Consider the following 25,505-nt stretch of genomic DNA (forward strand, 5'->3'; position numbering starts at 1 on the left):
GCTAGGTGGAAACGTAATCTGTGAGGAGGACACAAAGAGGCTGCAAAGAGATTGACAGGTTAAGTGAGCGGCAACAAGGTACAGATAGAGTATCATGTGAGGAAGCAAGAGGTTATTCACTTTGATAGTAAAAATAGAAATATGTTTTCAAAGGCATGAAACTTGTAAATGTTGACCTTCAGAGGAACTTGGGTGCACTCTTACAAGGAACACAAAAAGTTGGCAGGTGCAGCAATCAATTTGAAAGGCGAATGACATATTGGCCTTTATTGCAAGGGGACTAGAGTACAAGAAGGAGGAAGTCTTGCCACAGTACAAAGGGCTTTGGTGAGACGACACCTGGAGTACTGTGCGCAGTTCTGGTCTCCATACCTAAGAAAGGATATACTAGCATTTGAAGTGGTACAGCGAAGGTTCACTGTGATTCCTGGGATGAGAGGGTTGTCCAATGATGAGAGGCTGACTAAGTTGGGCCTACACTTTCTGGAGTTTAGAAGATGAGAAGTAATCTCATTGAAACCTACAAGATTCTGACGGGGTTTGACAGAGAAGACACTGGAGAGGTTGTTTCCCCTGGCTGAGGAACCTAGAACATGGGGACACAGTCTCAGTTTAGGGGGCCGATCATTTAGGACGGAGATGAGAAGTTTCTTCACTCAAAGGTTGCGAATCTTTGTAATTCTCTACCCCAGAGGATTGCAGCTTCTCCATTATTGAATATCTTTAAGGCTGAGATAGACAGATTTTTGGTCACTCAGGAAATTGAGGGATATGGCGAGTGGGTGGGAAAATGGAGTCGAGGCAGATGATCAGCCATGATCGTATTGAATGGTGAAGCAGGCTCTAGGAGCCGTATGGCCTACTCCTGCTCCTATTTCTTGGGTACTTATAGGTATTCTGGTACATTTCACATTTGAAAACTTCAAGATTTAGGTCTTTTTAAATTTTTAGAAAAGTATAGCAAGCCACTGATGACTCAACACCTGGAATACTCAACGATTGTAAGCCTGCGTTATGCCGCAAGATTCAAACCTGCACATTTGTATTTTGAATAATAAATCTGACTTTTCAAAAGTCAGAATTGATTTAAATTGAGAAATTAACTATAACAGGAATAAGTTGAGTCACCTCAATTTAACTACTTGTGCAGGCATCTTTCCCTAAATAGATCCACAATATTGCAGAAAAAGATACTTCCCTAATGTCATACCAGCCGTAATCCTCTATGATACAAGTCTGTTTAAAAATATATACTGAATCACGTTCAAAAACAGATGACTAGTTGGGGTATAAATGATTTAAAAATATGGCTAAGGCATTTTAAATTAATTACATAATGAAAAGTTACTCACCCCTGGATGTTTAAAAAATTCATATTTGGCATAGTTTTTTCTGAATAAAAATCTGCTTTCATTTCCCATTATCCACGTGGATTGAACTTGTATTACCAATTCATGGTCTTCCAAACATCTTTCTGGAAAAATGATTAAGGGAATTTGTGTGGTGAATTTCTCTACTGAATACGACAAAAGGAATCACGAAGATACTTCCCTATAAATAATAGATATTACACTACCATGCATAGCAGCACATTTAAGATAGGTTCACACAAACTGGTGTCCATGTTAACCCACGTGACTTTTTATTGGAATCATATATATAGTTTCTTTATTCATGTTGGAACAAACATATATTTTGTACCCCACAGTCAATCATAACTTAAACAGCTTGATAAAAAGTTATTAGGAAGTTATGAAGTAGCGGACCAAGTTTTACATATGTAAGAAACCAACTTCAAAAGGACTTTTTAAAATTCGTTCCTGGGATGTGGACGTCGCAGGCTAGGCTAGCATTTATTGCCCATCCCTAATTGCCCTTGTGAAGCTGGTGGTGAGCTGCTTTCTTGAACCGCTGCAGTCCATGTGGCGTAGGTACACCTACAGTGCGGTTGGGAAGGGAGATACAGGATTTTGACTCAGCGACAGCAAAGGAATGGCGATACAGTTCCAAGTCAGGATGGTGTGTGACTTGGAGGGGAACTTGCATGTGGTGGTGTTCCCATGCGACTGCTGCCCTTGTCCTTCTTGGTGGTAGAGGTCACAGGTTTGGAAGGTGCTGCATAAGGAACTTTGGTGCATTGCTGCAGTGTATCTTGTAGGTGGTACACACTGCTGCCACTGTGCGTCAGTGGTGGAAGGAGCGAATGTTTGTGGATTCGCGTGCTAATCAAGCAGGCTGCTTTTTCCTGGATGATGTCGAGCTTCTTGAGTGTTGTTGGAGCTGCATCCATCCAGGCAAGTGGACAGGATTCCATCACGCTGCTGACTTTTGCCTTGTAGATGGTGGACAGGCTTTGGGGAGTCAGGAGGTGAGTTACTCGCCACAGGATTCCTAGCCTCTGACCTGCTCTTGTAGCCACAGTATTTATATGGCTACTCCAGTTCAGTTTCTGGTCAATGGCAGCCCCTAGGATGTTGATAGTGGGAGATTCAGCGATGGTAATGCCATTGAATGTCAAGGGGAGATGGTCAGATTCTCTCTTGTTGGAGATGGTCATTGCCTGGCACTTGTGTGGCACGAATGTTACTTGCCACTTATCAGCCCAAGCCTGGATTTTGTCCAGGTCTTGCTGCATTTTTACACGGACTGCTTCAGTATCTGAGCAGTTGTGAATGGTGCTGAACACTGTGCAATCATCAGCGAACATCCCCACTTCTGACCTTACGACTGAAGGAAGGTCATTGATCAAGCAGCTGAAGATGGTTGGGCCTAGGACACTACCCTGAGGAACTCCTGCAGTGATGTCCTGGAACTGAGATAATTGACCTCCAACAACCACAACCATCTTCCTTTGCGCTATGTATGACTTCAACCAGTGGAGAGTTTTCCCCCTGATTTCAGTTTTGCTAGGGTTTCTGATGTCATACTCGGTCAAATGCTGCCTTGATGTCAAGGGCAGTCACTCTCACCTCACCTCTTGAGTTCAGCTCTTTTGTCCATGTTTGAACCAAGGCTGTAATGAGGTCAGGAGCTGAGAGGCCCTGGCGGAACCCAAACTGAGCGTCACTGAGCAGGTTATTGATAAGCAAGCGCTGCTTTATGGCACTGTTGATGACACCTTCCACCAATTTACTGATAATTGAGAGTAGGCTGATGGGGCAGTAATTGGCTGGGTTGGATTTGTACTGCTTTTTGTGTACAGGACATACCTGGGCAATTTTCCACATTGCAGGGTAGATGCCAGTGTTGTAGCTGTACTGGAACAGCTTGGCTAGGAACACAGCAAGTTCTGGAGCACAGATCTTCAGTACTATTGCCGGAATATTGTCAGGGCCCATAGCCTTTGCAGTATCTATTGCCTTCAGTCGTGTTCTGATGAAAGGGCACATACCTGAAACATAACTCTGCTTCTCTCTCCACAGATGCTGCCAGACCTGCTGACTATTCCCTGCACTTTCTATTTTTATTTCAGATTTCCAGCATTCGCAGTATTTTGCTTTTATTTCTACATCTTCAAAATATTTGACATGAAGTGTCACCTCACACAATTTGTTATTAATTTCATGCAAGTTCATAACCACAACCTTACTACTACCGAATAGAAGCATTGCAAATGACTCGTCACAAGCTTGTAGCACCACAATACGAGATCTAAGATAGCTTTATCTCTAGTCGGTTCTACAATGTATTGCTTCAAGAAACTGTCACAAAAACATTCTACAAACTCATCATTGCAGGTTGATAGGTAAATTGGCCATTAGCAATTGCCCCTACTATAGGTAGGTGATAGGGACAGGTGGGGATGTGGTACGAATATGGAATGAGTGTAGGATTAATATATAAATGGGTGGTTGATGGTCGGCACAGACTCGGTGGGCCGAAGGGCCTGTTTTAGTGCTGTATCTCTAAACTAAACTAAACTAAGCAATTTGTGCACCACTGGAAATGCTTTCATGGGGTCATGATGAACACAAATTTTGCAACAATCAAATGAATCAAATTCCTGTGCACATTTCACCAATGGGCTAGAACTGATTTGAATTTTTTAGCTTGTTAATTCCTGTAGCATGGCCAAAGCATTTTGAGCCGAAATGCTTCATGTTTCCATATTACAAATAGAGGTAAATGATCTAGATCTATTTGCCATTACTGAGACATGGTTATAAAAGGAGATCAAGGTTGGGAAATGAATATTCTAAAGTACACAATTTTTCGGAGAGACAGACAGAATGGCAAAGGAGCAGGAGTAGCCCTGGTAGTAAAGGATGACATACAGACATTAAGGAGTGGGGGGCGGGGGTGCGGTGGGGGAGATCTGGCCTCAGAAGATCATGAGGTAGAATTAGTTTGGGTGGAAATTAGGAATAGCAGGTGTCAGAAAACACTGGTGGGAGTAGTTTACAGGCCCCCTAACAGTATTTATATTATTGGACAGAACAGTAAACAGGAAATTATTGGAGCATGTATGTGGGGGACTTTAATCTGCATATAGACTGGGATAATCAAATTGGCAACAGCGGTCTAGATGATGAGTTTGTAGAATGTTTTTGTGACAGTTTCTTGGAGCAATACGTTGTAGAACCGACTAGAGATAAAGCTATCTTAGATCTCGTATTGTGTAATGAAGCAGGGTTAATAAGCAAAGTCATAGTAAAAGATCTCCTGGGAAACAGTGACCATAATATCATTGAATTTCATGTTAAGTTTGAAAGTGACACATTTCAATCACAAAGAAGAATCTTAAACTTAAAAAGTCAATTACGAAGGTATGAGGGGGGAACTGGCTAAGGTTAATTGGGTGAATAGGCTGGAAGGTATGACAGTAAATGAACAGTGGGAAACATTTAAAGAAACAATTCAAAGGGTTCAATAAAAGTGCATTCCGTTCAAAAACAAAAACTCGTCAAGAAAGACCAATCCGTGGCTCACTCAGGAAGTTAAGGAGAGTATTAGACTAAAAGAAGAGGCTTACAATGTTGCAAAAAAAGTAGCAAATCGGAGGATGGCAGTGTTTTAGAAACCAGCAAAGGGCCACCAAAAAGTTGATAAAAGGGAAAAAGTAGAATGAGAGTCAACTAGCCAGCAACATAAAACAGATTGTAAGAACTTTTATAAGTACATAAAAAGAGACCAGCTAAAGTAAACGTTGGTCCTTTGGAGGCAGAGATAGGAGAAATCATCATGGGGAATGAGGAAATGGCAAAGGCATTGAACAAATATTTTGTGTCTGTCTTCACAGTAGAAGACACAAGTTCAATACCAGAATCACCACATTATAGGAAGGATGTGATTGCATTGGAGGGGGTGCAGAGGCGATTCACCAGGATGTTGCCTGGGATGGAATATTTAAGCTATGAAGAGAGGTTGGATAGGCTTGGGTTGTTTTCACTGGAGCAGAGAAGACTGAGGGGTGACCTGATCAAGGTGTACAAGATTATGAGGGGCATGGACAGTGTGGATAGGGAGCAGCTGTTCCCCTTAGTTGGATCGGTGTAGACTCGATGGGCTGAAGGGCCTCTTCTGCACTGTATTATTCTGTGATTTAAGTGGGCGGCACAGTGGCGCAGTGGTTAGCACCGCAGCCTCACAGCTCCAGGGACCCGGGTTCGATTCCAGGTACTGCCTGTGTGGAGTTTGCAAGTTCTCCCTGTGTCTGCGTGGATTTTCTCCGGGTGCTCCGGTTTCCTCCCACAAGCCAAAAGACTTGCAGGTTGATAGGTAAATTGGCCATTATAAATTGTCACTAGTGTAGGTAGGTGGTAGGGAAATATAGGGACAGTGGGGATGTTTGGTGGGAATGTGGGATTAGTGTAGGATTAGTGTAAATGGGTGGTTGATGTTCGGCACAGACTCGGTGGGCCGAAGGGCCTGTTTCAGTGCTGTACCTCTAATCTAATCTAAAATCTAAATAGGCAGTAACCTAGGGGCTGAAGAGTGAGGAAATTAAGGATATTGATACCAGTCAAGAAAAAGTATTGGAGAAACTCAAGGGACTAAAATCTGACAAATCCCTGCGACCAGATGGCCTACACCCAAGGGTTCCAAAAGAGATAGCTGCAGAGATAGTGGATGCCCTGGCTATGATTTTCTAGAATTCCTCAGATCTGGGATTGGTCCCGTCAGATTGGAAGTTGGCAAATGTTACACTGCTTTTTAAGAAAGGAGGTAGAGTGAAAACAGAGAACTATAGGCCAGTTAGCCGAACATCAGTCGTTGGGAAGATGCTGGAAACTGTTATTAAAGAAGTCTCAACATCGCACTTGGAAAAGCATAGTATGATTAGAACAAGTCAGCATGGTTTTACTAAAGGGAGATCCTGTTTGACAAATTTATTAGTTTTTTTGAGGATGTAACTAGTAGGGTAGATAAAGGGGAACCAGTAGGTGTAGTATACCTGGATTGCCAAAAGGCAAATCGATAAAGGTGCCACATAAAAGATTAATAGGCAAGATAAGGGTTCATCGTGTTGGGGGTCATATATTAGCGTGGATAGAGGATTGGTTAACAGACAGGATGCACAGTGTGGGCATAAATGAGGCATTTTCAAGTTGGCAGACAGTGAATTGTGGGGTGCCGCAAAGATCAGCGCTGGGGCCTCAGCTATTTACACTCTATATTAATGACTTGGATGAAGAGTCAGAGAGCAATGCATCTACGTTTGCTGATGATACGAAGCTCAGTGGAAATGTAAGCTGCGGGGAGGACCTAGAGAGACTGCAAAGAGATATAGACAGGTTGAGTGGGCAACAAGATGGCAAATGGAGTATAATGTAGGGAAGTGTGAAGTTGCTCACTTTGATCATAAAAACAGAAAAGCAGAATATTTTTAAAAGGAGGAGTGAAACTGGTTAAGTGTTGATGTTCAGACAGACTTGGGGGTACTCATACAAGGAACGCACAAAGTTAACATAAAATAAAAACAAGAAATGCTGGAACCACTCAGCAGGTCTGACAGCATCTGTGGTTCCTGCTGAGTGGTTCCAGCATTTCTTGTTTTTATTTCAGATTGCCAGCATCCGCAGTATTTTGCTTTTATTTTAGCACAAAGTTAACATGCAGGTGCAGCAGGCTATTAGGTCCCTCATCCCAGAGACCAATTTAGTAAATCTTCGCTGCACCACCTCCTTAGGCATGCATTCTGCTTCCTGTCTGTTAACCAATCCTCTATCTATGCTAATATATGACCCCCAACACCATGAATCCTTATCTTGCCTATTACTCTTAAGTGGCACCTTATCAAATGCCTTTTGGAAATCCAGGTTTACAACATCTACTGGCTCCCCTTCTTAAATGTGGAGACCAAAACTGGACACAATATTCCAGGTGCAGTCTCACCAAAGCCATGTACAATTTTAGTAAGACTTCTTTATTCCTGTACTCCAATCCCCTTGCAATAAAGGCCAACATGCCATTTGCCTTCCTAATAGCCTGCTGCACCTGCATGTTAACTTTGTACGTTGCTTGTAACCTCAAGTCTCTCTGAACATCAACACTTAACAGTTTCACACCTTTTGAAAACATATTCTGCTTTTCTATTTTTACGACCAAAGTGAACAACTTCACACTTCCCTACATTATATTCCATTTGCCAACTTGTTGCCCACTCACTTAACCTGTCTATATCTCTTTGCAGCCTCTCTATGTCATCCCCACAGCTTACCTTTCCACCGAGTTTTGTACCAGCAGCAAACTTAGATACATTACTCTCTGTCTCTTCATGCAAGTCATGAATATAGAGTGCAAATAGCTGAGGCCCCAGCACTGATCTTTGCAGCACTCCACTATTCACAGACTGCCAACTTAAAAATGCCTCATTTATGCCCGCACTCTGCTTCCTGTCTGTTAACCAATCCTCTATCTACACTAATATATGACCCCCAACACCATGAATCCTTACCTTGCCTATTACTCTTATGTGGCACCTTATCAAATGCCTTTTGGAAATCCAGGTAAACTACATCTACTGGTTCCCCTTTATCTACCCTACTAGTTACAGCCTTAAAAAACTTTAATAAATGTGTCAAACAGGATCTCCCTTCAGTAAAACCATGCTGACTTGTTCTAATCATACTAGTTCCCTGTTTTCTCTCTACCTCCTTTCTTGAAAAGCGGTGTAACATTTCCCAACTTCCAATGTGACAGGACCATTCCTGAATCTAAGGAATTCTGGAAGATCATAGCCAGCGCATCCACCATCTCTGCAGCTATCTCTTTTAAAACCCTTGGGTGTAGGCCATCTGGTCCTGGGAACACATCAGATTTTAGTCCCTTAAGTTTGTCCAATATTTTTTCTCGACTGAAATCAATTTCCTTAATTTCTTCACTCTTTTTAGCCCCTAGGTTACTGCCTATCTCTGGGATGAGGGGATTGTCCTGTGATGAGAGGCTAAGTAAATTGGGCCTATATTCTCTGGAGTTTAGAAGAATGAGAGGCCATCTAATTGAGGCATACAAGATTCTGAAAGAGCTTGATAGGTTAGAAGCTGAGATTGTTTCCGCTGGTCGGGGAATCTAGAATGTGTGGGCACAATCGCAGGCTAAGGGGCAGATCATTCAGGACTTAGAGGAGGAGAATTACTTCATTCAAAGGGTTGGCAATCTTTGGAGTTCTCTACCCCAGAGGTCGTTGATACTCCATTGTTGAATATATTTAAGGCTGGGATGGATAGATTTTTGGACTCGCAGGGAATCAAGGGATATGGTGAGCGGGCAGGAAAGTAGAATTGAAGCCCAAGGATCAGCCATGATTGTATTGAATGGCAGAGCAGGCTCGATGGGCCATATGGTCCACTTCTGTCCCTATGTGTTCTAATTGGTGAAAAATATTAAAATGCGTAACTTAAAAATGATTATATCACATGTACTTTGGAGGTGGTACACAAGAGTCACAAAAATCTCCATGGGGTACTTCAAAGATTTTTCAAGCTACCAACTCCATGCCTTTTGTTCCCGAGTATTATTTTACCATCAATACCATTTGAAGAAGAAACTTAAAATAATAAATCACTGGTCCCCACAGCCTGTGGGACTCCATATATGATGTGAACTCAGCTACTACTCCCTGATGTACACCATCTCAACTACTAGGTAAAAAAGCAACACTAAACCATGCACCAATAAGTGAAAAAATGACAATTCAAATAAAAAGGTTCCAAAATTAATTTCAAAATAAATTAGATGCACAAATACATGGTGTAAACAGAATAAACAAATTACAAGTTAAAATGTATTCCAAAAAAAAAACACTTCAGCCCTAACTCACTTGTGCATACAGTACTTATAACCTTAATCAACATCCATAAATACTGAACTGCATTGATGTGAAAAATATCTATGAAGCCATGACAGAAAGTGGTTTTGTGTAAGCTTTACTTTTCTACACTAAATGAGAAAAATGAATGATGGTTCCTAAATTCATTTATTATATGACATTCTTACCTAGACCTAGATGTGGATGATGTTCGATTAGTGTCCAGCTGTTGTCATCAACACAATGACATTTATATATCAACAGCTGGCAGACATCTCTGGCAGTCATGTCAGATGGAAGTTCAATTGCCTTGCTTGTTCCATCTTCGCTGAAAACTTTAATGACCTACCAAAAAAGAGGAACCACTGATTGTTATACAATAAAAGTTGAATAAGCAATGCACACTACATTGTTCAATATTTTAAATATGGCTATTGGAATAATTAAATCAGGTAATGCTAGAAACACAGATGCATTTTTACATTATCCCATGGTTCAAAATTTTGAAAATAATTTCCACTCTATTAATTTTATTCAAAACCACAAGATTCACAACTGCAGACAATGCTTTCCCTCTTCCATACATTTCAAATGAGAGTCATTCTACAGCACTTTTAAAGAAATTTTTAAAACAGTCAACTGTGGTAAACTAATCAGCTGCATGGAAATAATTTCCTTTTCTGTCCCCCTCCCCCTGATAATTGTAACGGAAGGAAGCCATTGAGTGCTAATATGAACTGGATTTAGACAGTCTTTTCTATTTCTGCTAGTATTATCAGCTCACACCAACAAAGACACATGACATCAGAACACGAAGGAAACTTTAAGGGTAATTTGCTGTGAATATCTTACCTCAGCTTGGAAAAGGTAGCAGTTAGGAGAACAGGATGGCATTTTAAAATTAAGCCTGCTGCTTTAGCTAGAGTTCTTTGTCTCTTGTAAACCCTTTCAGTAATGTAGCACACTCAGGATGTTATAATGTATCAAAGGATTACTGTACCTGTCACATACTCCAAGCACTGACTAGTATTGTAAGAGATTACATTTCTCTAGGGTGTGTACAGGACTCAGTGAGCTCCACAAAGGGTTAGTGCACACAGTCAGTTAGGTAGTGAATCAAACCATGCATGCTGACCAATCAGAATAACCTTTTCTGGCTGATGTAATCAGTTCCCACACAGATCATTACAGTGTTCCAATTTACTTTGCCATTCCAGCCAATTTGAGAAAATGGTTTCAAGAGAATCCACATATGATGTCATGAAGAATCTCAGACTTATTAACACATTAATGAAAACAAAAAGGTTTAGAAATCAGTATAAAAACAAACTATGAACTTTACAATCTAGCATCTTTGCCAACTTTCCCACACAATGGAAGCTTTGTGGTAACTAATGTAATCAAAAGCAATTCAAGCACCTGCACTTCTGCAGCAGTCAGGTTTAGTCACCTGTAGCACTAACTGATTCTGGATAGCTAGAAATCACAAACGATTAATTTATATCCTTTGCAAAACCAATGTAAAAACGCACCCTTATTTCACTTTTAAGCAGCAACTGCACACAGCAGTTAGGTACATTTGAATATTTTGTTTCAAAACTGCCCTTCCCTACCTACATAAAATTAAGGACTGGAAAGGATGAACTTATTGTTGAATTTGGCTTGTTTATACTGTGTGATGCATTTGCTAACAATGGATAACTAAACATGGAGGAGATTTAGAGTGACCCATAAAGGGCAGCGCAGTGGTTAGCACCGCAGCCTCACAGCTCCAGCGACCCGGGTTCAGTTCTGGGTAATGCCTGTGCGGAGTTTGCAAGTTCTCCCTGCGACCGTGTGTGTTTTCGCCGGGTGCTCTGGTTTCCTCCCACAGCCAAAGACTTGCAGGTTGATAGGTAAATTGGCCATTGTAAATTGCCCCGAGTATCGGTATGTGGTGGGGATGTGGTAGGAAATATGGGACTAATGTAGGATTAGTATAAATGGGTGGTTGTTGGTCAGCACAGACTCGGTGGGCCAAAGGGCCTGTTTCAGTGCTGTATCGCTCTATAACACAAGAGTTTAAAGCAACTACGCATGTGAAATTTACCACTTTGTCAGAGCTTTCCTTGATTTCAAGGAAAAGTCTATACTGGCCAAATTCAGACATTTCATTAAAATAAAAACAAAATACTGCAGATGCTGGAAATCTGAAATAAACCAAAAAGTGCTGGAAATACTCAGCAGGTCCGGCAGCATCTGTGGAGAGAGAAGCAAAGTTAACGTTTCAGGTCAGTGACCTTTCATCAGAACTGATGGGTTCTTTGCTTCAGAAACTTCATTGCTGGACTAACCGAGTAGACAGAGATGTCAAGAGATCTAAAACCAAAGTGGCAACAGTAAACTATTCTCCACTTTTTATATTTTCTGCCAATATACACTTGGAAGCACCAGCAAAAAAACTCTCTCTTAAGGGAGGTCTAGATGCATCTGTGTCAGATCTCCAAGATCTAATCTACTTGAGTTGGTACTAGACTTTTCTTAAAAATACCAGCTCTCCAAAATTTCTAAACACAAACAGCAGATGACCAAGCTCTCTGTGCTGGATTAACACGCCATCAATTTTTTTTGTGGAGTTTCTGGGGGATAGTAAGAGTGTGACCTCAATTTTTTTTTGTGCAACTGCGCACATGCATTAACTTAGAGGCCAAATTGTAGACAGCATAGCGGTAATGTTAGGGACCAGTAATCCAAAGGCCTGGGATGAATGCTCCAGAGACATGAGTTCAAATCACACCATGGCAGCTGGGGGAATTTAAATTTAATTAATAAAATCTGGAATACAATGCTAATCTCATTAACAACAATCATGAAACTATCAGATTGTCAAGGGAGGAAATCTGCTGTTTTTTTTTAACCCGGTCTGGTCTGCACCTGACTCCAGAATGACTCTGAACTGCCCTCGGAAATGGCTGCGATATCAAGAAATGGTTGAGTGCACCAGATACACAAAGGCTATGGAGCCCTGACAACATTCCAGCTGTAGTGCTGAAGACTAGTGTTCCAGAACTAGCCGTAGCCATAGCCAAACTGTTCCATTACAACTACAACAGTGGCATCTACTTGAAAAAGTGGAAAATTGCCTCACAAAGCAGGACAAATCCAAACCGGCCAATTATCGCCCCATCAATCTTCTCTCAATCAGCAGCAAAATGATGGAAGGTGTTGTCAACTGCGCTATCAAGCGGCACTTATTCACCTAACCTGCTCATTGATGCTGGGTTCGGGTTCCACCAGGACGGCTCAGCTCCAGATCTCATTAGAGTCTTGACCCAAACATGGGCAAAACAGCTGAATCCCAGAAATATTGAGAGTGACTGCCCTTAACATCAAGGCAGCATTTGACCCAGTGTGGCATCAAGGAACCCTATTAAAATTGTCAGTGGAAACTTGGGGTGGGGGGGGTGGGAAACGTCTGCTTGCTGAAGTCACACCTAGCACAAAGGAAGATGGTTGGAGGACAATCATCTCAGCCCCAGGATGTCACTACAAGAGTTCCTCAGAGCAGTATCCTAGGCCAAGCCGTCTTCAGCTTTTTCATCAATGGCCTTTCCTCCATCATAAGGTTAAAAGTGGGGATGTTCAGTGATCATTGCACAGTGTGTTCAGTGATCATTGCACAGTGTGTTCAGTTCCATTTGCAACTCCTCAGGTAATGAAGCAGCCTGTGCCCACAGGCAGCAAGACCTGGACCTTGGACAGATAAGTGGCAAGTAACATTAGTGCCACACAGGTGCCAGGCAATGACCACCTCCAACAAGAGTCTAACTACTTCCTCTTGACATTCAATGGTATTAACACCGAATGTCCCATCATCAACATCCTGGGGATTACTATTGACCAGAAACTAAACTGGAACAGCCACATAAATAGTTTGGCTACAAGAGGGCAGCATTTGTGTATACTTCACAAGTAACACCTCCAAACCCCCCAAAGTCTTCCCACCATCAACAAGGCACAAGTCAGAAGCGTGATGGAATATGCTCTGCATGTCTCAATGAGTGCAGTTCCAACACTAAAGAAGTTCAACACCATCCAGGACAAAGCAGCTTGCTTGATTGGCACCCGATCAGTCACTTTAAACATTCACTCTCCACAACCAACACACCCTGGTCGCAGTGTATACCATCAACAAGGTGCACTGCAGCACCTCCCAAACCCACGGCCTCTGCCGCCTAGAAGGACCTAGTGCAGCAGGTGCACGGGGACACCACCCACCTGCAAGTTCCCTTCCGAGTTACACACCATCCTGATTTGGCAATATCTGGTTGTTCTTTCATCGTCACTGGATCAAAATCCTGGAACTCCCTATCTAACAGTACTGTAGGAGTACATATACCACATGGACTGCAGTGGTTCAGAGGCAGCTCATCACTACTTTCTCACAGGTAATTAGGGATGGGAAATAAGTGCTGGCCACGCCAGCAACATGCACATCCCAAAGAAAATTGATAGTTAAAGAACCTCTTCTTATGGTAGAGGACAAAAGCTCCAAATGCAGACATCAACTTTTATATGAATGTAAATTTTTTTAATGCTTTCATGGGACAAGTGTAGCTGGCAAGGCCAACATTTGTTGCCCATCACTAATTTCCCTTTAGAAAGTGCTCGTGAACCACCTTTTTGAACTGCTGCAGTCCTTCTGGTGCAGGTACACCCACAGTGCTGTCAGGAAAGGAGTTCCAGGTTTTTGACCCAGCGAGAGTGAAGAAATGGCAATACAGACCCAAGTCAGGATGTGAGATTTGATGGGAAACTTGCAGGTGGTAGCATTCCCATGTCCTTTTAGGTGGTAGAGGTCATGGGTTTGGAAGGTGCTGTCGAAGGAGGCTTCGCGATTTACGGCAGTGCATTTTGTATATGGTACACAGAAACATTGACAACTTCAATACATACTATTATTACAGAAAGATTAAAAAGTGGTCCAAGTATTCATTTATATAGTGCCTTGGCACATCTCCAAAAATGTATTGGCATTTAAGAAATATACTTTGTTACGTAGGCAAGTACAGCAGGCAATTTGCATGGAGCAAAGTACCACAAATAGCAATAAAATGAATGCCCAGTTGATCTGATCTTCGTGTCAGTTGAGGAATTAATTTTGGCTGATATGAAAGTGATGGACTGGAAAAGACTTACTGGTCCAATTAGCCTGTCCCATGTAAGAACGATGCCCTAAGCATCATGATACAGACACTTCCTATCCATTTGGAGCCATTTAATCTCCTGTGAGAGGCAAAGAAACTGATTAAAAACTCAAGCCAATTGGGGAAAAAGAGCAAAATTCCTCTCCGACCCCTTTATATGATTGCGACCTCCTGGAACAGTTTCATTGACCCTGAATTATATCTCATGGTACTTACCTCTTGTGCACAGTTTCCACCCCAACCAAAAACAGGCCCATCTCTCAAAAGAATACAGTGAATCAGCATTCACCACACAAGCTGCCAATCTGATCCACAGGTCTACGACTCAGAAGAACACAACATTCAACCTAGTTCTGCCTTTACTTGTAAGTGTGGCCCCTGGTCCTCACTAACTAGTCCAATTGAAATAATTGCCCACTTAAGCACTATACTAGTCCCACCACTGGGAGAATCCGTTGCTTTTCTTCAACTAGTGACCTGGGATCTTTAACAATTCTATTAATCTCTTATCTAAGGGACAGCACTTGTAATGATGCAGCACACCCAGAGATGCACTGAAGTGTCAGTCTAGATGACATGCTTAGGTCCTGGAACAGGATTTGAACCCTTATCCTTCTAACAGTGCTACCAAAAAAGCTAAACAGATACTGGTCATTAATGATTGTTAGGAATAGTTAACAAACTGTCCAGATTTTTTCTAATGTGTAATGTTGTCAATGTACAAACATATCACAGTACACTGCATACTATGAAACGTATAACTGAATAACTACCAGATCCAAAGCTAATTGATTGTGTTGCCATACTTACTGTAAGAATAGGCAATCTTTAAACCAGTTTACTCTGTTACCATACTTTATTTTGCAATTGTTTAAACTCATCTGAACTCATTTATACATTTAAAATAAAGTTGCAATTATATAGTATTTTTCACAACCTCAGGATGTCCCAAAGCACTTCATAGCCAATGAAGTACTTCTGAAGCATACTCATTGCTATATTGTAGGGAAATGTGGCAGCTAATCTGTGCAGAGCAAGTTCTTATTGACAGTAATGAGGTAAATGAGCAGATAATCAGTTTTAATTGTGGTGGATGAAGGATAAATGTTGGCCAAGACATGAAAATATCCCTGCTCTTGTTTGAATAGAGCTATAGGATATTTTACATCCATCCAACAGAGAAAGCCAGCTATCTGTTTAATGTCTCATTTGAAAGACAGAACCTTGAACATTATAACACTACCTCAGCACTGCATTAGATCATATGCTGGTGTCTGGAATGGGGCTTGAATGCACAACCTTCCCACTTCGAGGCAAGAGTGTTACCAAAGCCAAGTTTGACAACTTCATTTAAACCAGTTGCTGTTATCTGTTACTGTACAGTATTATAGACTGCTTAAACAAAGTCAGTGAGTCATCATAAAAATACAGCCTATTGCAGTTACTCAGTAACATGATTTCACAGCATTGTGTTCCTCGCAAAGTCTCAATTTTTCAAAATTTTATTGCATTAATCTCCCGATAGAGGGCTTTGATAGATCGAGGTTTTCTTGATTGTTGTATTGACATTTTCTCCTTAGTCCTTTAAACTTTAATATATAGAGATTGCACTGTATAGAGGTCCAGTTTAAAAACTTGATAACAGCAAAAAAATGAGGAAGGATGCATTGCTGGATCTGGGTCTGTGGAATGAGGTGGGTCAAGTGGATGAAGTGTCAGTACGGGAACATTTAAGGGACAGTGACCATAATAACATAAGGTTTAGATTAGCTATGGAAAAGGACAAGAAACAATCTAGCATAAAAATAATTAGTTGGGGGAGGGCCAAATTCAATGGGGTGAGAATGGATCTGGCCCAGATAAATTGGAATCAAAGACTGGCAAACAAAACCGTAACGGAACAATGGGCTGCCTTTAAAAAGGAGATAGTCTGGGTACAGTCAAGGTACAATCCCACGAGGCGGAAAGGTAGGGTAAACAAATCCGGAGCTCCATGGATAACGAAAGAGATAGAGAGTAAGCTGAAGCAGTAAAAGGGTGCTTATGACAGATGTCAGGTTGCTATGTGGCACTTTATTAAACACCTTTTGGCAGTCCATGTACACCATATCAACTGCATTATCTTCTTCAACCCTCTCTGTTATCTCAGCATAGATACGAAATTGGCAGTGACATCACAGGGTCAAAATCCTGGAACTCCCAAACTAACAGAGGGTAGCAGAGAATAGTTGTTTCGTACCAAAGCATGGTATAGTAGAGTTCCCCAGGGACATGTTAGGATCGCTGCTTTTCTTGATTTATATTAATGACCTAACCTTGGGTGCACAGGACACAATTTCAAAATTTGCAGTGACGCAAAGCTTGAAATGTTACTGTAGAATCAACATTCATGGCAGATTTTGACTGAGAATGAACACTAAAACAGGCCTTACTTTCCAAATAAGCAAACTGTAAACACATCACCCCTCCCAACACACAAAATAGTGCCAGAAATGCTTTTTCAACAGATTAATATATTATGAAGCATTTGTTAATCATTAACTCAGTTCAATAATGATAATTCTGCTTTCAGCAAGCCTCTCAAACTGGCATTGCTCATCACATTACGAAATGAACACATGAAAGGAGCATCCCAATGATTACCTTTCTTTCTCCACCCACCAAAAACACCAATGAAAGAATTACAAGAAAAAAAATCTAGTAACACACCTCCAAAAACTCAATGGAAATAATAGCTAATAAAAGACACAACTTTTCCAGTCTATTTTACTTTTGTTACTTGAGAAGTGGTCTGGTTTACTGAGAAACATAGTGGTATTGGGAATGCTGAGAATTATTTGTTCAATGCAGTCACAATTTTTTTTTCAGCACAGAAGGAGGCCATTCAGCCAGTCGTGTCTGTGCTATCTCTCCAAAAGAGCAATTTACCTCGTGCCACTCCCCCTCCTTCTTCCCGTAGCCCTGCACATTCTTCCTTTTCACATAACAATTCAATTCCCTCGAATTCCTCGATTGTACCTGCCTTCATCACAAACTCAAGTAGTGCATTACAGATCCTAACCATTCACAGTGTGAAAAAGGTTTTCATGTTGCTGTTGCTTCTTTTGCCAATTGCCTTAAACCTGTGCCCTCTTGTTCTTGATCCTTCCACCACTGGGAAAAGTTGTTCCCTATCTACTCCATACAGACTTTGAGTACCTCTACCAAATCTCTTCTCAACTTTCTCTTCTCCAAGGAAAACGGTCCCAATTTCTCCAATCTATCCACATAACTGAAGTTCCTCGCCCCTGGAACTATTCTCATGAATCTTTTCTGCACTCTAACGTCTTCACATCTTTCCGAAAGTGTGGCGCCACAAGTGGACACAATACTTAAGTGAGTCCGAACCAGTATTTTACAAATGTTCACTGTAACTTGCTTGCTTTTGTGCTCTATGCCCCTATTAAAATCAAGGAGGTCGTATGCTCTATGAACCCGCTCTCTCAATCTGTCCTGCCACCTTCCATGATTTATGCGCATATACAATCAGATCTCTGTGCTGCTGCACCCCCTTTAGAATTGCACCCTTTTCTTCCTACTGAAATGAAGCACTTCACACTTCTCTGCATTAAATTTCATCTGCCACTTGTCTGCCCATTGCACCAATCTGTCCACATCCTTTTGAAGTTCTACACTATCCTCCTCACAGTTCACAATGCTTCCAAGTTTCATATGATCCACAAATTTTGAAATTGTGCCCTATGCACTAACGTCTAAGTCATTAATATACATCAGGAACAGCAAGCGTCCTAACACCAACCCTTGGAGAACTCCGCTACAAACCACAGAAAAATTATGGCACAGAAGGAGGCCATTCAGCCCATTGTGTTTGCGCCAGCCAGAAGAACTAGCCGCCCAATCTAATCCCACCTTCCAGCACCTGGCCCATAGCCTTGCAGGTTACAGCACTTCAGGTGCATGTCCAGGTACCTTTTAAATGAGTTGAGGGTTTCTGCCTCCAACATCGTTCCTGGCAGTGAATTCCAGACACCCACCACCCTCTGGGTGAATAAGTTTTTCCTCATGTCCCCTCTAATCCTTTTACCAATCACCTTAATTCTGTGCCCCCTGCTAATTGACCTCTCCACTAGGGGAATCAGGTCCTTCCTGTCTACTCTATCTAGACCCATCATAACTTTGTACACCTCAATTAAGTCACCCCTCAATTTCTCTGTTCTAAGGAAAACAACCCCAGCCGATCCAATCTTTACTCATAGCTGCAACTTTCAAGCCCTGGCAACATTCTTATAAATCTCCTCTGTACTCTCTCAGATTAATTATGTCCTGGTCACCACATCACAATAAAAACGGTACGCAATACTCCAGCTGTGGCCTAACCAGAGTTCTATACAGTTCCAACATTACATCCCTCCTTTTGTATTCTATAACACGGCCAATAAAGGAAAGCATTCCATATGCTTTCTTCACCACTCTATTTACCTGTCCAGCCACCTCCGGGGACCTGTGGACATGCACTCCAAGGTCTCACACATCTTCCACCCCTCTCAATATCCTCCCGTTTACTGCGTATTCCCTCGCTTTGTTTGCTCTCCCCAAATGTATTACCTCACACTTCTCTGGATTGAATTCCATTTGCCACTTTTCCACCCACTCAACCTTCTTTCTTCTTTGGCCTCCTTATCTCAAGAGACAATGGGTAAGCGCCTGGAGGTGGTCAGTGGTTTGTGAAGCAGTGCCTGGAGTGGCTATAAAGTCTAATTCTAGAGCGACAGACTCTTCCACAGGTGCTGCAAAAAAATTTGTTTGTCAGGGCTGTTACACAGTTGGCTCTCCCCTTGCGCTTCTGTCTTTTTTCCTGCCTACTAAGTCTCTTCGACTCGCCACACTTTAACCCCACCTTTATGGCTGCCCGCCAGCTCTGGCGAACGCTGGCAACTGACTCCCATGACTTGTGATCAATATCACAGGACTTCATGTAGCGTTTGCAGACGTCTTTATAGCGGAGACATGGACGGCCGGTGGGTCTGATACCAGTGGCGAGCTCGCTGTACAATGTGTCTTTGGGGATCCTGCCATCTTCCATGCGGTTCACGTGGCCAAGCTATCTCAAGCGCCGCTGACTCAGTAGGGTGTATAAGCTGGGGATGTTGGCCGCCTCGAGGACTTCTGTGTTGGAGATACGGTCCTGCCACCTGATGCCAAGTATTCTCCGGAGGCAGCGAAGATGGAATGAATTGAGACGTCGCTCTTGGCTGACATACGTTGTCCAGGCCTCGCTGCTATAGAGCAAGGTACTGAGGACACAGGCTTGATACACTCGGACTTTTGTGTTCTGTGTCAGTGCGCCATTTTCCCACACTCTCCTGGCCAGTCTGGACATAGCAGTGGAAGCCTTTCCCATGCGCGCTTGTTGATTTCTGCATCTAGAGACAGGTTACTGGTGATAGTTGAGCCTAGGTAGGTGAACTCTTGAACCACTTCCAGAGCGTGGTCGCCAATATTGATGGATGGAGCATTTCTGATGTCCTGTCCCATGATGTTCGTTTTCTTGAGGCTGATGGTTAGGCCAAATTCGTTGCAGGCAGCCGCAAACCTGTCGATGAGATTCTGCAGACACTCTTCAGTGTGAGATGTTAAAGCAGCATCGTCAGCAAAGAGGAATTCCCTGATGAGGACTTTCGGTACTTTGGACTTCACTCTGAGACGTGCAAGGTTGAACAACCAGCCCCCTGATCAAGTGTGGAGGAAAATTCCTTCTTCTGAAGACATGAATGCATGCGAGAGCAGCAGGGAGAAAAAAATCCCAAAAAGTGTGGGTGCGAGAACACAGCCCTGTTTCACGCCAGGGGTCTGATGAGGTGCCGCTATGTTGAATTGTGCCTTTCATATTGTCATGGAATGAGGTGATGATACTTAGTGCTTTGGTGGACATCCAATCTTTTCTAGTAGTCTGAAGAGACCACGTCTGCTGACTAGGTCAAAGGCTTTGGTGAGATCAATGAAAGCAATGCAGAGGGGCATCTGTTGTTCGCGGCATTTCTCCTGTATCTGACGAAGGGAGAACAGCATGTCAATGGTCGATCACTCTGCACAAAAGCCACACTGTACCTCAGGGTAGACGCGCTCAGCCAGCTTCTGGAGCCTGTTTAAAGGACTCGAGCAAAAACTTTCCCCACTATGCAGAGCAGGGAGATTCCACGGTAGTTGCCGCAGTCACCGCGGTCACCTTTGTTTTTATAGAGGGTGATGATATTGGCATCGCGCATGTCCTGAGATACTGCTCCCTCGTCCCAGCACAGGCACAGCAGTTCATGTAGTGCTGAAAGTATAGCAGGCTTGGCACTCGATTATTTCAGAGGTAATGCTGTCCCTTCCCAGGGGTTTTTTCGCTGGCTAGAGAATCAATGGCATCACTGAGTTCCAATTTTGTTGGCTGTTTGTCCAGCTCATCCATAACTGGTAGAGGCTGGGCTGCATTGAGGGCAGTCTCAGTGACAACATTCTCCCTGGAGTACAGTTCTAGGTAGTGCTCAACCCAGCGGTCCATTTGCTTGCGTTGGTCAGTGATTATGTCCCCTGATTTAGATTTGATGGGGGCGATCTACTTGATGGTTGACCCAAAAGCTCTCTTAATGCCATCATTCATTCCTCTGATGTTTCCGGTGTCTGAGACCAGCTGAATATGACTACATAGGTGTTGCCAGTAATCATTTGCGCAGCGCCTGGCTGTTCTTTGTGCAGTGCTTCTGGCTGCTTTAAGTGCTACGGATGTTAACTCGCTGGGGGCTTTCTTGTAGTTCAACAGTGCAATGCGCTTAGCGGCTATGACAGGTTCCAGCTCTTCATTGAGATTGAAACCAGTCTGCATTCCTCTTCGCACGTTTGCCGTAGGTGGTCAAAGCTGACTCATAGATGGCGTCTCTGATGTGAGCCCACTTAGTCTCAGCATCCCCTGTGGGAGTGTTTTGAAGGGCTGTTACAAGTGAATTTAGAAATTTTTGTAACAGCTGTGGATGAGAAATTCTGCTCGTGTTGATGCGCGGGTGGCCCTTCTGCTTGGAATGATGCAACTTCTTTGGTCTGAGTCTAACCTTGCTGCACACCAGGGAGTGGTCGGTGTCGCAGTCCGCACTGTGGAAGCTGCGTGTGATTTGAACACTGTTTAAGGAGGCTCGCCTTGTGACGATGTCTAGCTGGTGCCAACGACGCGATCTTGGGTGCCTCCATGAAACCTGGTGACAGGGTTTAGTGTGAAAGAACGAGTTGGTGATGCAGAGGTTATGATAGGTACACAACTCAAGCAATCTCTGCCCATTCTCATTCATCCTTCCAACGCCATAGCACCCAAGGCAGGAGGGCCATGAGTCATGGTCGGCCCCAACCCTGGCATTAAAGTCCCCCAGCAGGAACAGGTGTTCGGGATGCTACTAATGATATTATGGAGTTCCTCGTAGAACTGGTCTTTAGCTTCAGGTGGGGAGCAGAGTGTTGGAGCATAGATGCTGAGTAGGTGTACTGGGCCAGAGGTGGTGAGCAGTCGGATGGACAGTATGCATTCCGAGCCATTTGAGGGAGGCTCCATCATGCTGAGCAAGGGGTTTCTGATGGCGAAGCCCACTCCATGCTGTCTTGGTTCTTCAGGATCCCTGCCCTGCTAGAAGGTGGTGTAGTCTTGCTCTGCTGGAGATCCACTCGCGGGGAGGCGCGTCTCCTGAAGTGCTGCAATCTCTGCATTGAGTCCACTGAGCTCGTTGTTAATGATGGCAGTCTTCCGAGAATTGTTGATTTGTGTAAGGTCTTCCGACAGGCCAGGACACATAGTTCTGACGTTCCAGCTTTCAAAGCGAAGGGCTGGTACCTTCTTTCCTTTTTTCTTGTTGTTTGGTGCGGTGTTGCAGTCCACTTTTCGGGCAATGACCCTGAGCTCCAAGCACCCATTGAAGCAGGTGGACTGTGGCGGGACAGAACCTTATTGACTGGGGGCTGCCCGGTTTGAGGCGGGCGGTAGCTGTCCATTGAGGTGCGATGATCTCTCCCACTGACAAAGGCAACCCGTGGCGCCCAATCTCTATGCCAATTTAGCTGGACTTATAACCTGTAACTGCTGCCTTCCGTGTTGTTTCAGTCGCTGTGAGGCGACTATTGAGTGACCTCTCCATGGCGCATGCCTGGGCGAATGTATGGAGGTTGAGAGTTGCCCAAGCGTCAAAACCCCCCTCTCGGCCTTTCAGGTGGGGTCCAAAGGAGTGCAGAGCACGATGTTTGGCCACTCAACCAAACCACTGATATCAGTCTGGAGTCTACAGCTATCCTCTTCATCAACTACACGGCCATTTTTTTGTCATCCGCAAATTTCCCAATCATGCCTCCCACATTTAAGTCAAAATCATTAATATATACAACAAACAACACCGAGCCCTGTGGAACGCCAGTGGAAACTGCCTTTCATGCACAAAAACATCTGTCGACCACTACCCTTTGTTTCGAGTCACTGATCCAATTTTGGATCCAACCTGCCCCAATGCCCTGTATCCCATTGGCTTTTATTTTTCTGACCAGAATGCCATGTGGGACCTTGTCAAATGCTTTACTAAAATCCATGTAGACCACATCCACTGCACTACCCTCATCAATCCTCCTCGTTACTTCCTCAAAAAATTCAATTAAGTTATTAAGACACGACCTACCCTTAACAAATCCATGCCGACTATCCCTGATTAATCTGTGCCTTTCTAAGTGGCAGTTTATCTTGTCCCTCAGAATTGATGCTGATAATTTATCCACCACCAAGGTCAGACTGACCGGCCTATAATTATTTGGAACAAAAACAAGAAATGCTGGAACCACTCAGCAGGTCTGGCAGCATCTGTGGAAAGAGAAGCAGAGTTAACGTTTTGGGTCAGTGACCCTTCTTCGGAACTGACAAATATTAAAAATGTCACAGGTTATAAGCAAGTGAGGTGGGGGTGGGACAAGAGATAACAAAGGAGAAGGTGCAGATTGGACAAGGCCAGATAGCTGACCAAAAGGTGATGGAGCAAAGGCAAACAATATGTTAATGGTGTGTTGAAAAATAAAGTATTAGTACAGAATAGGTGTTAACGGACTGAATCTTGAACAGCAGCAAGTGCAAACATGAAAAAAAAGTGGGTAAGCAAACTGAACAAACTAAGATGAAATGAAATAAATGCAAAAAAAAGGTTGTAAAAAATGCAAAAAAGAAAAAACTAAAAATGAAAGTAAAATGGGGGGCTGTCATGCTCTGAAATTATTGAACTCAATGTTCAGTCCGGCAGGCTGTAGTGTGCCTAATCGGTAGATGAGATGCTGATCCTCGAGCTTGCGTTGATTATTTGGTCTATCCCTCACACCTTTTTTAAACAATGGTATAACATTCGCAGATCTCCAATCCTCTAGCACCTCGCCCATATCCAGTGAGGATTTGAAGATGATCCTCAGTGCATCTGCTATTTCGTCCCTGCTTGCCTTTAGCAACCTGGGATGCAATCCATCCGGCCTTGGTGATTTATTCACTTTCGAGGCTGTCAGACGCTCTAGTACTTTCTCTCTCATTATATTTATCGTATCTAATATCTCACACTCTTCCTCTTTAACTACGACGTCTGCATCATCCCTCTCCTTTGTGAAGGAAGTGCCAAAAAACTCATGAAGAACCCTGCCCACATCTTCTGTATCCAGCATAAGTTTCCATGTACATCTCTGATAGGCCTTACCCTTTCCTTAGTTATTTTCTTGCTCTTAATGTACTGATAAACCTGCCAATAATTTTTCAAGACCTCTCTTTACTTCTCTAATTTCCTTTTTTACTTCACCCCTGCACTTTCTATACTCCTCTAGGTTTTCTAATGTATTACGTTTTTTGTGATCATCATAAGCTTTCTGCTTTAACTTAACCTGTAAGCTTCTAGAAACCCAAGGGGCACTAGATTTGGCTGTACCGCACTTTATCTTTATGGGAACATGTTTACGCTGTGCCAATATAATCTCTCTTTTGAATGCCTCCCACTGGTTTGCCACTGATTTTCCTTCAAGTAGCTGTAGCCAGTCCACTTTTGCCAGATCACCCCTCAGTTTTGTAAAATTTGCCTTCCCCCAGTTTTGAACTTTTACTCCTGCTTTATCTTTATCCTTTTCCATGAATATGCTAAAACTAACTGCATTATGGTCACTATCTCCAAAACAGTCACCCACTGTTATTCATCCACTTGCCCAGCTTCATTTCCTAAGACTAAACCTAGAATTGTGCCCCCTCTCGTTGGGCTTGTTACGTGCTGGCTAAAAAAGTTCTCTTGAATGCAGTTCAAGAATATTGTGCCCTCTGTGCCCTTCACACTGTTTGTATCCCAATTGATATTAGGGTAGTTGAAATCCCCAACTATTATTGACCTATCATTTTTGCACTCAGAAATTTGCATCCACATTTGTTCTTCTATTTCCCTCTCACTATTTGGGGTCTACAGTACATTCCTAGTAGTGTGGCTGACCCTTTTTTATTTCTGATCTCCACCCATATGGCCTCATTTGATGATTCATTTAGTATATCATCCCTCCTCACAACTGTAATTGATTCCTTAATTAATAATGCTACACCACCTCCTTTTTTATCCCCCTCTCTATCCCGCCTGAAAACTCTATATCCAGGGATGCTGAGCTGCCATTCTTGCCCCTCTTTAAGCCAACTTTCCATTATAGCAATGATATTGTGTTGCTATGTATCTATCTGTGCCCTCACTTCATCGGCATTATTTACTATACTCTTTGCATTTAAATAGATACCCTTTAACACTGCCAAATTCCTGTGCTGCACACTTTTTAACCCTTTGCTTCTTCTTTCTTTCAGATTCACTCGCTAATTTTCTGCCTCCCTTTCCCTGCCCTGAATTTGTCCTATCTGAAACTGCCCGCAGGTTCCCATCCCCCTGCCAAACTGATTTAAACCACCCCCAACAGCACAAGCAAACCTTGCTGCATTTTTGTCCCAGTCCTGTTCTGGTGTAGACCGTCTGGCTTGTACAAATCCCACCTTTCCTCGAAAAGGTGCCAATGTC

The 25,505-nt window shown here is 43.0% G+C and overlaps 1 protein-coding gene across 13 annotated transcripts in view; it reads right to left on the bottom strand.

Moving 5' to 3' along the window:
* grb10b (growth factor receptor-bound protein 10b) overlaps positions 1-25,505 on the bottom strand; it is a 272,599-nt gene that overhangs the window by 63,643 nt on the left and 183,451 nt on the right. For 12 of the 13 annotated variants that reach the window (XM_068011037.1, XM_068010950.1, XM_068010990.1 and 9 more), the window contains 2 exons: positions 9,439-9,595; positions 1,353-1,474 (listed from right to left, as the gene is read on the bottom strand). In XM_068011037.1, the coding sequence (XP_067867138.1) occupies positions 1,353-1,474; positions 9,439-9,595 (279 nt within the window). Of the gene's footprint in view, positions 1-1,352; positions 1,475-9,438; positions 9,596-10,102; positions 10,231-25,505 lie in introns of those variants that run through there. The other variant, XM_068011020.1, reaches the window with a different exon arrangement.

Source organism: Heterodontus francisci, chromosome 2 (genome assembly GCF_036365525.1).
Source record: "Heterodontus francisci isolate sHetFra1 chromosome 2, sHetFra1.hap1, whole genome shotgun sequence".
NCBI lineage: Eukaryota > Metazoa > Chordata > Chondrichthyes > Heterodontiformes > Heterodontidae > Heterodontus > Heterodontus francisci.